The sequence below is a fragment of the Orycteropus afer genome, unplaced genomic scaffold (genome assembly GCF_000298275.1).
Source record: "Orycteropus afer afer isolate SDZICR_OR568_19922 unplaced genomic scaffold, OryAfe1.0 scaffold00019, whole genome shotgun sequence".
In the NCBI taxonomy this organism is placed as follows: Eukaryota; Metazoa; Chordata; class Mammalia; order Tubulidentata; family Orycteropodidae; genus Orycteropus; species Orycteropus afer.
The window spans coordinates 16,447,677-16,461,543 of NW_006921606.1; the positions used below are offsets into that span (position 1 = coordinate 16,447,677).

Genomic DNA, 13,867 nt, shown 5'->3' on the forward strand with positions numbered 1-13,867 from the left:
AAGAATGGCGAGACTTTGTCTCACCTATTTTTGTCATTTGTAAGAAGGGACCATTCCCTGGAGAAGGATGTCATGCTTGGTAGGGTGGAGGGTCGACAAAAGAGGGGGAGGCCTTCAACGAGATGGATTGACACAGTGGCTGCGATGATGAGCTCAAGTATAGCAGGGATTGTGGGGCTGGTGCGGGATCGGGCAGTGTTTCATTCTGCTGTGCATGGGGTCCCTATGAGTTGGAAATGACTTGATGGCACTTAACAACAACAACAACAACAACAATGGAAAATGTCTCCCTGCCACGCAGTGACAGTCCCACCAACCCATGAACCTTTGCAAAATCACAATTTGGAAAATTAAGAAGAAACATACACCCTTTATCTTCTGTTCTGCAAAACGTAAAGATTTAAAAGTGTGAGATGGCAGCCAGTGTGCTGCCAAGCTGGCAAAGGGCTCTGCTGTGCAGCCACCCAGCAGGGAAGACTCACTCAAGGAAAAGGCAGTAAGACTCAGCCCTGCTGCCAAGGCTCCTTTCCTCTTTAGAAGCCCCTCTATTAGACAACCTATTTCTATTCATTTGTTCTAATCTTTCCTCAGATCAGGTCAGCAGCCCATTAATCATTTCTGTCATTCCCTTACAGAATCCAGGGCAACAGATCTCTGTTTTCCTAAAACCACAGTGCCAGAAACTAAGCTGGAGAAATAGGAAATCCTCTCCTCCTCCTCACAGCGGTTGGCTGCAAGTGCTGATTGGAAGAAGCCACCAATTATGCTCACTTTCCTCTTTTGCCCAGGATTGCATAGACTGCTCTGTGGAAAGTTTTAAAGAGAATTCAATTCAAAGTGGAGCTGAGGAGGCTGAGGAAGAAACACATAGTTGAATCAACCAGCTTAGGAGAAAGAACTAGATAAATACGCACCTAGACAAAGACATATATGGATTAGTAATATTCTTATCCACGTATGTATTCAGGCCAAATACTTTGGCAACTTCAGACAGCAGGAAGAATAAACTAAAGGTCAAGCCTAAAGCCACTATAGGCCCTATATACATTGAAACAATGGAAAACTAAAATAAAGTACACCAAACAAAATGCAAAGAGAAAGCCTCTTACAGAGCTGATACACTTGAATGTATTAAAATGTGGTGTGTCCTTGAGCATACTGATATCTTATGCTCATTTATTTTTGTTTAATAAGGACAGACCTGTGGGTTAGGACAAAACATTGTAACTGCCCATAGAAAACAGGAGAAGAACCAAGTGACTAAAAAGCAGAAATCACCAAGGATAGTGACCTGTATTCACCACTCATATATCACATTAATCCCCTCACCAACCTCTTCACAGTACAGAAGTTATACAAAAGTACACAAGTAGAAGTCAGAAGACTTGGTTTCTATTTCCATGTCCAATAGTACCAATAAAATGAAGGACAAGTCCCTTTCTAAATTACAGAGAAGGCCTGGGGAAGAAAAGTGGGTGTGTTGTGCTGACTTTGAAGTCCTTCCAAGATTTTTGGGCTCTAAGTGGTCAACTTTGGTGGTTTCAACATCTCTTGCATCTCTGAAATTTTGTTTTTTATTACCTTCATAACAATGAACTAATGTTACCAGAAAGAAGTAAAAGCATACTTCACATACATTAGTGCTTCTCATTTGTTGTGTAGACTCAAATTGTAATGTTCAGTGATCAGTTATGTTTCAAATGAGTTGATACTAACAATTTATTTTAATATCAGAGTTTGTGAATGATTTACTTTAAAACATAAATTAAAGTACATGTCAGCCAATTTTCCTGATTTTTGCTAAACTTTCTTAGATCAAAGAAAAGATGTTATACAACCCTGGGTTTGTCTATAGGATAACTTACTCATGTTCTTTTTCAACTGTTATTTATCAAAAATTACTGGCAGCTACTACTGTAGTAAAGAAATACATACAATACAGAGATGATTACAAATGTGGTTACAATGCCAACTACAAAAACATCTAAAAATTTATATAATGTCCTTTTTCTTAAACTTAACAAGAGATGGTATGGGGTTAAGATTTGGGTAATTTAAAGATTTTCTAAAGGTAAATTTGCTTAAGTACAGTTTTGGAAACACAATTCTCACTTAATTACCTATACTGTGATACATTTTAGAGGGACAGATAGAATTTATTTTTTTCATATCTTCCTTACAGATTCAGATTTCAGCTATGTTGAATTCGTATCATTCTATTTCATGTCAGCAAAACAAAATATTTCTCCATTTGGATATGAGACTTAGATGTAAACATGAGAAAGTATGGACATAACAATTAGGCTTACCACGAATGCTATTGTACTTCTCAATGTGGATTCCCACTGGAAGCAGCTTTTAAGGAATTGTACTGTATTCCATATTGCCATGGTGATTTTTTTCACACGGTCTACATCTCGTGATAAGATCTGATAAAACAAAGTGCTAGATTTAAATACACTTTAGACCAGTTAACCTGGTCGTTTAAATTAAATTTTGTATAGCTGCCAATTATTTAAAAAAATTCAGTAAGAAAGTCCTGATACTTCTGAAACTCTTTTTCAAAGATGAACATTCATATAAGAAGAGCAGATCCAAAGGATTTCATGATGAGCCTGTTTCAGTAACATTCAGCAAAAAACTATTGCAGCTAAGTGTTTGGTATGTGGGAATTTGTGCGTGTGTGTCTATGTATGCATGCATTTGTGTGTGTATGTGTGTGTGCGACAGTGTGACAGCATGATAGGGAGAGGGGGAGAAAGAGAAAGAAATTAAGAGTAGGAGGGTCAATGTTGTTTAGTATAGTAGGAAATAGGTCAATTCATAGTAGACTAATGCAAATATTATAGTTCATCTAATCTGGAGAAAACTGTGTGTATAAAAAAATATAGATCACAAAAGAGAAACCACTTCTACCCCTTCATAGACATGTAACATTGGGCACATTTTTTAAAATCACTGTCTGATAAAGTGAAATTGATATTAATACTAATTATAGGCAGTTGAGAGGATTAAAGGATATAGAAAATGTGTCTGGCACATAATACGTAATTTTAAGTATTTGCATTATAAGCAAAAGTTTCAACTTTACAGAATCTTTGGGACACAAGGTGGTGAGAGGCATGTGGGGAGGGTCCTGACATGGAGAATCTTATCCCTAAACCCCCAGGTGATCCCTTAGCCCCAAATCACCACACACAGGGGTAGTGTTGGAGGTAGTGTTTTGCCAAGGAAATGTCCTTTCTCCCAATTGTAAGCAGATTCATTTCAATTTGTTTGCAAAGCAGCTACCCTACCTACCTCAACCTAGGTTTTAATTTTCAAGTAAATAGAGTGGAAGGCAATAATAATAATGAAAAAAATAAGACATTTACTCCAATTACACAAAATAAATATTACACTAAATGTTATGGTAGACGGAAACAAAACACTTGGATGCTTCTCTTCAGACAAAGTTGAAGACTTTCCCAAACGCGCCCAGAAGTTCATGGGAAACAAAAGGACGATAAGATGCTCATCTATTTAACTGCTTTATGTAACCCACAGCTGTTCACCTCAAAGGAAATGGTGGAAGTAATAAACACTTTTAAAAAGGGGACACTCTGTTCTTTGTTGCACAACTGAAGAGGGACAATAAGTACAGAGTGAAATCCTGAATTGTGTCTGAGTAGGACAGGGAAGGATTCTGGAAAGGTCATGTTAAAAAAATGTGAACCTTCGTTTACTGGGCCCTTATCTGCACTTTTGGTTGAACTGATGAGAAAGGAATTAAGGGCAACAGATAGGAGAGATAATTAATTAAATATAGGGTAAAATGTCAACACATCCCAAATTTAGATCATACTAAAGTGGTAGTAGTAGGGTGCATGAATCTGGGGCTAGAAATCTCTACAGAACAGCTGGGTTAATTCTGTTAATTGTTCACTGGACAGAATATCTTGCTGAAACATCACAGGACTGAGACAAAGATGGCTGTCATTAAAGGAGAATAGGCAGGAGTTCCTGGGTGGTGGATTAAGCTAATACTCTAGGCTACTAACCTAAAGGTTGGAGGTTTGACGCTACGCAGAAGGAAGGTTGGGCAATCTACTTCCGTAGTGACACTGTCTCGGCAACCCAAGGAGGGGTCGCTATGAGTCGGGTCCAACTCTATGGCACATAACAACAACAACAACAGAAGTACCTTGAAAGAAAGCCTAGAGGTTTACTTCTGAAAAATTAGTCATTAAAAGCCCTGTGCAGCAAAGTTCTCCACTGGTACACGAGTCAGAATCAACTCAATGATAGCTGAGACTGGTAGGCAGGGAAAGGAAATTAAGGAGCCCATTTATGGAGTCATAACATTGGGAGTTTTTGTTCATAGGATAATTTAAGAGAACAATCAAAGGCTGACACCTTCTGTTTCATCCAATATATATTTTTCTGTTTTTTTCCTTCTCAAAGAGAAAAAATTAATATTATATATCTTTGTTTTTAGGGTTTTTCTTACCCAACAGACCAAATATTAACCATAAAAATTTTTGATTAAATCTTTCCAGTGCCTTTTTTCCAGTAAAGTTTTTTTTTTTTTTTTTTTAATTTTTATTTTCCTGTTTGAAGCCAGTCTTATTTACTTTAAATTTCAAAAGATATCATGGCTGCAGGTGGGTGGAGGGCCAGAGACCACCTTGTGACTGGAGATCAGTAGATCTCCGTAAAAGAGGGAAGGCAGAGTTCAATCAATCATGTCAAGATTAGCCAGTGGTTGATCTTCTATTCTAGTTCTGACCATTTACTTTTTTTGGGGGGAGGGGTAAGTATCAGAAAAGTCTCCCTATGTGCATAAATGATAACTCCTCAGAATAAAACTTATGCTTCAATTTCTTTGAGTTAGATTATTTTCAAGCCCTTCATTATTCTGAAGTACTCGTGGGGAGAGAAGAGGGAAAGAGAGAGGGAGGCACAAGCAAGTTAGCCATCTATTAGTGCTCCAAGCATTGGGTGTCCGAACAGGTCAGCTTACTGTATTGACCCACCTTTTTGGACAGCTTGCGGCTATCTTCAATAAAACGCTTTTCTCTGGGAGTAAAGGTCCTAATACTTGCTTTGACCTATAAAGATATTATTGTTAAAAATGGCAGCACTTATATGAACTCTATTTTTCCTCTTTTTTATTCCTTCTTCACAGTTGGGAAGAAATGTGGAAATCAATACATTTGCTTATTGTAAAATGGAAGTGATGTTACCTATATACCAGTTTTGTGGTGAGAATTGATTGAGATAATGTCAGAGCCTAACACAGAGCTGATAGTCAATAAATGGCAGCCAGACCAGAATGATTATAGTAAAGTTCTACCTACACACTCACTTATACTACTACCCGGATTAACCTATGTCCTGTTTTCTCTCTGCAGAAACTTCTATTGATATCCATATATACCCAATGCTCCCAGCTGGTAGGCCACTTTCCAGTATGCCCAGGAACATCTGCGCATGTCAGTAATGCCCACCCTGAATCCAGTGTGCTTATTTATATCAGCTTTACCTGTTACTGAAACTCCGTAATTAATTATTATACAAATGCTGAAATCTGAGCAAGAATCAAAAGAGCTGGGATCTCTGTTGCTCTAGAAAGACTTGATAAGGTTAGTCACTAAAAAGATGTTGTTTTTGAGGCAAAGTTTTTAATGGGGAAAAAAACTGTAATACTCTTACTCTCAGCTTGTTTAACAAGTGTCTTTAAAATACCTCTCACTTTAAAAGAAACTAAAGCTAGAAATGATATGTGATGGGTATGATTTATGCAGGGAATATGGTGTAAAACTAAAAATAACAGACCTATATTCAAAAAAAAAAAAAAAAAAGGCGAAGAGGTCTGGGACTGTGTCTAAAGATTAGCAAATGAGTGTTCATTTACATATTTTACATTAAAATAACATGTTTATAGTACATTTAAAATAAATCATTTTCTACTTTAACAGCCATCTTCAATACACTTGTCTTGATTGTGCATGAAAAAGATGAACCAGACTGCTTGTGTAAAGAGTTACAGCCTTGGAAACCCAAAGAAGCATTATTTCTACAACACCCCATAGGATCGCTATGAGCCGGAACTGACTCACTGGCAGTGAGATTGGTTGGTTGGTTTTGACTGTGTTGTGTACCAAGATGCCAACTATAATGATCAAAAAACACCCTAGAAGCTCAAAAATATCTCAGTCCAATAGCCAACTGTTGCCTTGAAGAAAATCAGAGAAAATTAACCTAAAAAAAATAATTTTCCCATTTGTGGTTCATTTTTTCCTTTGCATAAAGATTGAGAGTTAACCACACCAGTTCTACTGGTATGACATGGTTATGACAGATTTTTAAAGAGAGTACTGTTCTCCCCCACTTTCTCCAGCTGCAACAAGTCTGGAAAGTTTTATATAGATTTGAGTCTCCAAAAGTTGGTAGATATGGAGAAACAGAAAGGCATGTCCAGTTAGACTTACCGGATTATATATGAGGTCCATCTCCAGGTAAATAACTCCTTTAAAAGCATGTTCTAAATCTTTATTCTTCAATACATAACAATTTGTTTGTCCATCTCTAATCTGTGTTTAAAAATAAATAAATAAATATTGTTGTTGTTGTTATGTGCCGTCGAGTCGGCCCCGACTCCTCCTTGGGTTTCCGAGGCAGTATCACTACGGAAGTAGGATTGCCCAACCTTCCTTCCGAGGAGTGGCTGGTGGGTTTGAACCGCCAGCTGTCTGGTTAGCTGGCAAGTGTCTTAGCCACTATGCTACCAGAGCTCCCAAATAAATATTAGTGTTAACTTTCTATATAGTTTGAACTTAATAACCACAACTAATTTTGGCAAAGTTGACAATGCAGAATGATCATGGATTAAAAAAATATTAAGCAAATATTTAATTCATTATAAGCCAACTTTTAATTTTAGGGTGATGTTAGAATTAATAAGGAAGATAAAAGTAAGGCTGAATCTGGGGGATTGATGGGAAATTTTGCAAATTATTACTAAGACAACACAGGACTCTGCCTTCAAAACTTCCAGATGTTATACATCTTATGGATTAGAAAAGTGATGTATAGACTATAATATCCCTGTTCAGTACTCCTCAAGAGTATCATGGTCATGAGGGATAAGTAAAGACCAAAAAATTATCACAGATCAGAAGAGACTAAGGAGATATGATGATTTAATACAATGTGGTACCTGGGACAGATCCTAGAATTAAAAAAAGGGTATTAGTGGAACAACTGGTGAAATCCAGAAGTAAAAAAGACAGGAGTTTAGTTAATAGTAATGCACCCATACCTGTTTCTTAGTTTTGACAAATATATCATGGCAATGTAAAATGTCAACTAGAGGAAACTGGGCAAGGAATAGATGAGAATTCTCTGCATTCGTTATCTTTGCAACTTTTCTATAAATCTCAAATGATTTCAAAATAAAAAGTTTACTAAAATATTTTAAGAAATAAATAAAGAAAATATTCAGTAAAAACAGCCAGCTTTGCAGTAGCCAGGAACAATGCAAAGTAAATAAATAAATGCAGCTAATTTTGCAGAGAAAAATCCCAAACATAAACCAGGCACAAAGTTCCAGCAAACCTTCAAAATAAACAATTCCCTCTAATATCCATGCTGCCAGCATTTCCTATCATTTCTACATACTAATCTACCTTTTCTCCACTGTGTAAGGTATCTAAGAAAAACATCTCATATCATTTTGGAAATTATATGGCTCCCATTAAAGTCATTCTCTTTTCAAATCTGATAACAACAATGGTTTATTATACACAGTAGTGTATATATTGATTAAACATTTGACTTTTTAGGAACCCTACCTGTTAACTCTAAAATGGCATCAGCAAGACTTGACCGTACTGAAAGGTCCATTTGAAATAGTAGTCATCAAATATTGAAAATAACATGGGATACTTAAGGGCATGGAATTTGAGCCATATTTTAAATGACTATCGCTGTCACTACAAGCATTTAATACAAGTGTTCTTATAAACACTGGTGGAAATGAGTTGAATAAGTCACAGGGGGAAACAGAGCCATTCCACATTACAAGGGAGAGGTCACTTTCCTTCCCAAAGTCACCCCACCTCTTTCAGATTGAATAGGCTTTAAACAGAAAGATGGTTTTCCTGGCCAGTGGCTGAGAGGAAGAGGACGCCCCATAAAGACCTGGTTTCCTTCTTAAACGGTGTCCAAACAGGATTCTGAACTTCCGCTTTTATCCACAGTCTCACTTAATAAATTGTGGGTGTTAAAGTTGAAAGAAATAAATACAAAAGAAGCATGACAATTTGCCAAGCTGACGTTGGTCCAATTTAGTTTTGCTTTAACTCAAAGTCATTGCGTGGTTATCTTAAAATTTCCATGATTTCTTAAAGGTTATGGAAGGTCAACATAAGAACAGGAGATATTAGTAGAAACTGAAATATTTTATAGCAAAAGAAGTTTTTTTTTTTTTTTTAATTTGCTAAACTTTCCTCTTTCTCAAGTGCCCTCAGATGTGGGAGCAAAACATAGAATTCACACAGGGACATTAAAGAAGTCATCAGATATATAATTAAAGTTATAGTGCTTTCACTGAATATAAAGCTATCTTAAAATATACAAATGAAAACCTTAAAATTTATGAAGAGTTTAAAAATTACAGATAAAAACTAAAATTACACAAAAAAACTGAATTGTGAAAATTTAATTTTCACAAACATCACAATCCCTTTACCCTCCCAGAAATTAGACAGGAATTTTGTGTGCACCTTCCTAAATTTTTATAGAGAATTTATATTTATAAGTATTTTCCTGAGGAAAGAAAAGTATTTAAAATTTTTTGCTTAAGTGCCAAAGTATATGTATTTTGTAATTTGGTTATTATCAGTATCATTTGCCAATTTATTGATATATTGATAATTTATTGATATTTCCTAATTTCTTTAAACTGTTGTGTAACATTCAAACTGTGAATAAACCACAATTCATTATTTACCTTGTTGATGAAAATTTGGTTGATTAAATTTTTCAATAGCACTCTGCTGCAAGGATTATCTTTTAAAAAAGTTAAAAATAAAAAGCAAAGAAAAGAAAACTTTTACTTGCTTATATTTAGGGTAATATATTTGGATTATAATAGGTCAACACATATGAATGCTAAATGTTACAACTAAAAACTGCAGTAATAATTTATGAGACTATTTTTAACAATAGGAGCTCTGGTAGCATAATGCCTAAGGCACTTGACTGCTAACCAGAAGGTTGGTGGTTCAAACCCACCAGCCACTCCTCAGAAGGAAGGTTGGGCAATCTACTTCTGTAGTGATACAGCCTTGGAAACCCAAGGAGGGGTCACTATGAGTTGGGTCAGACTCAATGGCACATAACAACAACAATAACATTTTTAACAACTTTCTTATTTTCTACTGTTTTTATGTAATGACACAACACAAAAATACAGCATAAAGAGTTGTTCTGTAACATCCCAACTTGCAGAACTTCTGTATGGATTTATAGAATAGGAAATGAAAGCAAAACAGTTTTCATGTCTAAAACTATGCTTATCATTTATCCTTAGAACAATGAAAATAATTTCTAGCAATTTATAATTTTAAATAATTTATTAAATAGAAAAAATAAAACAATAAAAAATATTAGAGGAGTGTATCTATAAATACTTTGGTTCCTAGGTATGAGATACTCATTGAATTAAAACATAAGCTTAATTTTGAGATCCCTGTAAGCCAAGGCAAAAAGGGAATATGAGGCTTCCAATTTACGACACAAGGAGCCTATCAGTTCATGTAGAAAGTCTTCCTGGGCTGCCATCAAGATTGACTTCATTTCAGTCAAAAATAAGGATCTTGGGGTAAAATAATTGACCAAGTCTTCAACTTCTAAGCTGCAAGAGTTTTTTCCTTCATACTAGCTTACCAGGTTCCTGGGTAGTGAGAACAGTTAAGTGCTTGACTACTAGCTGAAAGGTTGCTGGTTCAAAGCCACTCAGAGGTGCCTCAGAAGACAAGCCTGCCAATCAGCTTCTGAAAAGTTACAACCTTGAAAACCCTACAGAGCAGCTGTACTCTGCACATAGGGAGGGGTAGCCACTAGTTGGAATCAACTCCACAGCTAATGAAAACAGCAACAACGACCAGCCTACCTTCATCTTTTAATTTATGATGGCCAATTTTATTCATCGGTTTGTTTATTTTGGTCAAACTGACATCTTAAGATTTCTCTTACTTATAACTCCTGTTTTTCAGTTGGTTTATATAAGACTTCTTCAGTATCTTAACAGTTTTTCTTATGGGATTTTAAAAAATGTTTGACCTTTAATTCATCTAGAAATTGCTTTTGTGTTTGGTGTAACACACACGCATTTTTCTCCTAACAGGTAAGCAACCAGTTATCTGAGAATCACTTAATAAAGAGTTTACCCTTTCCTCAATAACTTCCTTTTTCATATCATTATATGTTAAATGATCTCCATTCATTTGGTTTCCTTCATGTCCTTCAGTGCAGTTCTAAAATTCCCTCATATGGATCTTAAAACCCACTGAAATCAAGCACACTCCAACTCATAGCAACCCTATAGGACAGAGGAGAACTTCACCATAGAGTTTCCAAGACTGAAAATCTTTATGGAAACTGACTGCCTCATCTTTCTCCCAGAGAGCAGATGCTGGGTTCAAACTGCCAACCTTCTGGTTAGTAGCTGAATGCTTAACCATCCACCACCACCTCCTACATGGATCCTAGACATTGTAATTTCTTGTTTTATGTTGAATAGTCTTTGATGCTTTTGAGTTTTTAAAAATGTTTTGTTACTGGGTATAGCCACTGATTTTTTTTTTTTTTTTTAATGCTGATCTTGTCTACTATACTTCATTGGCTTTTATTCTAATGTTTTGAATTTATACATAATAATATATAAGAATACAGAAAATACAAAACATATTAGAATAAAAGCCAAAGAGGTATAAGATTAGCATTTAAAACTAGCCACTTCTTGGAAGGAAGGTTGGGCAATCTACTTCCTAGTGATACTGCCTCAGAAATTCAAGGAGGGGTTGCTATGAGTCGTATCCGACTCTACGGCAGTGAGTTTTTTTTTTTTTTTTTTAAATACATAATGATAATATCTGCAAATACTCATAATTTTGTTTTTCTTATCTTTTGCACTGGCTAAACCTGATAGAAAAGATTTAATTTTTAATTGTTAATTCTTAAACATATAACCAAAACCAGCATGTGAGTTGACTGACTCATGGAAACCCCATGTGTGCCACAGCAGAAAACTGTGCTCCATATGGTTTTGAATGGCTGATTTTTTAGAAATGTATAGCCAGGCCTTTCATCTGAGTTGTCCCTTGATGGACTCACACCTCCAACCTTCTAATCAGCAACCAAGTTCATTAATCATTTGTACCACGCAGGGGACTCCACAGATTGATTTAAGTCTCTTAAGACTCCTATGCAGTACGTACTATTGTTACCTTCATTTTAAAGATGTGGAAATAGAGGGACTATATTCAGTGTTTTAGGAACAAGTCTGATGTTTATGATGTTTCTGACATGTCATTCATCATGTTAAGGCTGTGCCCTTCAATTACTAACTTAATTGATTCTTATTCATAATCAAGAATGGGTGTTGAATTTTATCAAGTACCTTTTCCCCATCTATTAAGCTTATTGTTTTTCTTTTCTCCTTTAATATATCAAATGACATAAATGACATAATTAGATCTCCTACCTGAATACCATAATGGCATTTCAGGAAAAGTATATAATTTCCTTTTTATTAAATCTGTTTTTGATATGAGAGTTATTCTAGTCTCAGGGAATAAATTGATAAGTTTTTCCTTTTTGTTCATGTAACAAAACTTGTTATTGCTTGTAACTTTAAGAATTGAAATAACTTGTTCACAAAACCATTTGGACCTGTTATTTTTGGGGAGTGGGGAAGAAAAATGTATCAGATCCTTCCATAATTCATTATCTCTGGTAGCGCAGTGCCTAAGGCACTTGACTGCTAACCAGAAGGCTGGAGGTTCAAACCCACCAGCAACTCCTCGGAAGGAAGGTTGGGCAATCTACTTCTGCAGTAATACTGCCTCGGAAACCCAAGGTGGTTTCCCTGTGAGTCGGGTCCGACTCCACAGCATAGAAAAAAACAAACAGTATATTCGGGAGCTCTGGTAGCAAAGTGCTTAAGGCTTAAGGCCCTTGGCTGCTAACCGGAAGGGAGGTTCAAACCCACCAGCCACTCCTTGGAAGGAAGGAAGACTGGGCAATCTACTTCCGTAGAGATACTGCCTCGGAAATCCAAGGAGGGGTCGCTATGACTCAGAACTGACTCAACGGCAGTGAATTTTTTTTTTTTTTTTTTAAACAGTATATTCAATATTTGGTAATCCAAATCCTCTCTGATTATACTTTTTAAGATAAAGTTATTTGCTGTTTCTATCCATCTCCAGAAATAGAACTGTATTACATTAGGGAAGAATTCATATCTACAATCAATACTCAAGCCCTCCCATAGTATGTTCTATTTATTCAAGTTTCTCTCATATCCCTCAGCAAAGTTTAATTGTATTCTTCATAGTGATTCTCTATATTTCTTAATTTTTTTCTGCATTTTTATTATTATATCTTTTCTCATTTTTTAATTAGCATTGTTAATTTTACTAGTCTTTTTGAAACGAAAACATGGATTTACCAAACCCAGAGTTTTCATATTTCCTATGTTACTATTTGCTTTTATCTTTATCAAATCCTTTATAATTTTCTTCATTTTATGTCTGTTTTAGATCGTTTTGTTGAGATGCTTAATTGATTTTCAGCCTTCCTTGTTTAATGGTAAAGCCATTCAAGGTAAGAATTTCCTCTAAATAACACATTTGGCCCCTATCCATAGGTTTTATGTATAGTATGGTATTGTTAATTTTGAAACAGCCTATAATTACACTTTTGGTATCTACATTATCAACTTGCCTTTCCTCCCACACACAGAGCATGTGGTTTTATATTTGGTTGAGGTTTTTGTAATTAATTTATATTTTCATAGTACAGTGGTTATGGTACAGTTTCTGCCATTTTGGAACCCACTGAGGCATATTGCACACACCATGATCAATATTTGAAACTGTTAAACTGGCATTTGAACAAAATGTTCTGTAATTTTGTCTGTGTGTGTGTGTGTATATGAACACAGATATTAGATTGAGTTTATTAATTATTCTCTAAAATTTGAAAACCACCACTTAATATGCCCCATAATATACTCAGATCTTACTAAAAAGGAGCTGTGGTGTTGGCGAAGAATTCTGAAAGTATCGTGGACTGCTAAAAGAACGAACCCGTCTGTCCTCGAGGAAGTGCAGCCAGAATGCTCCTTGGAGGCGAGAATGGCCAGACTTCACCTCACATACTTTGATCATGTTGGCAGAAGGGACCATTTCTGGGAGGAAGATGTCATGCTTGGTAAGGTGGAGGGTGGATAAAAGAGGGGAAGGCCCTCAATGAGATGGATTGACATGGTGGCAGCGGTGATGGGCTCAAGTATGGCAAGAATCATGGAGCTGGCTCAGGACTGGGTGATGTTTCGTTCTGCTGTGCGTAGGGTCACTATGAGTCAGAGACGACTCGACGGCACCTAACAACAATGTCTCATCCTAGAAATTCAGTAATGATAGAATGGTGTATTGGAATCTTCACTACTGACAAACACTTCATAGTATTTTCAACCAGTTGGGCCTTCAAGAAGTATTGCATCACAGTCCTCTCTACCTTTTGCTCATGGTATTTTTGGAGTTGGATATTTATTTTGTGATTCTAATTCTTTAATTTTTTATTATATTTCAAATAT

At 35.9% G+C, this 13,867-nt stretch overlaps 1 protein-coding gene across 1 annotated transcript in view; it reads right to left on the bottom strand.

Annotated features, from left to right (window-relative positions):
• Window positions 1–13,867, bottom strand: part of MCTP2 (multiple C2 and transmembrane domain containing 2) — a 304,647-nt gene that overhangs the window by 143,701 nt on the left and 147,079 nt on the right. Inside the window, 3 exon segments of the mRNA XM_042783576.1 lie at window positions 2,310–2,429; window positions 5,016–5,090; window positions 6,474–6,575. Of these exon segments, the coding sequence (XP_042639510.1) occupies window positions 2,310–2,429; window positions 5,016–5,090; window positions 6,474–6,575 (297 nt within the window).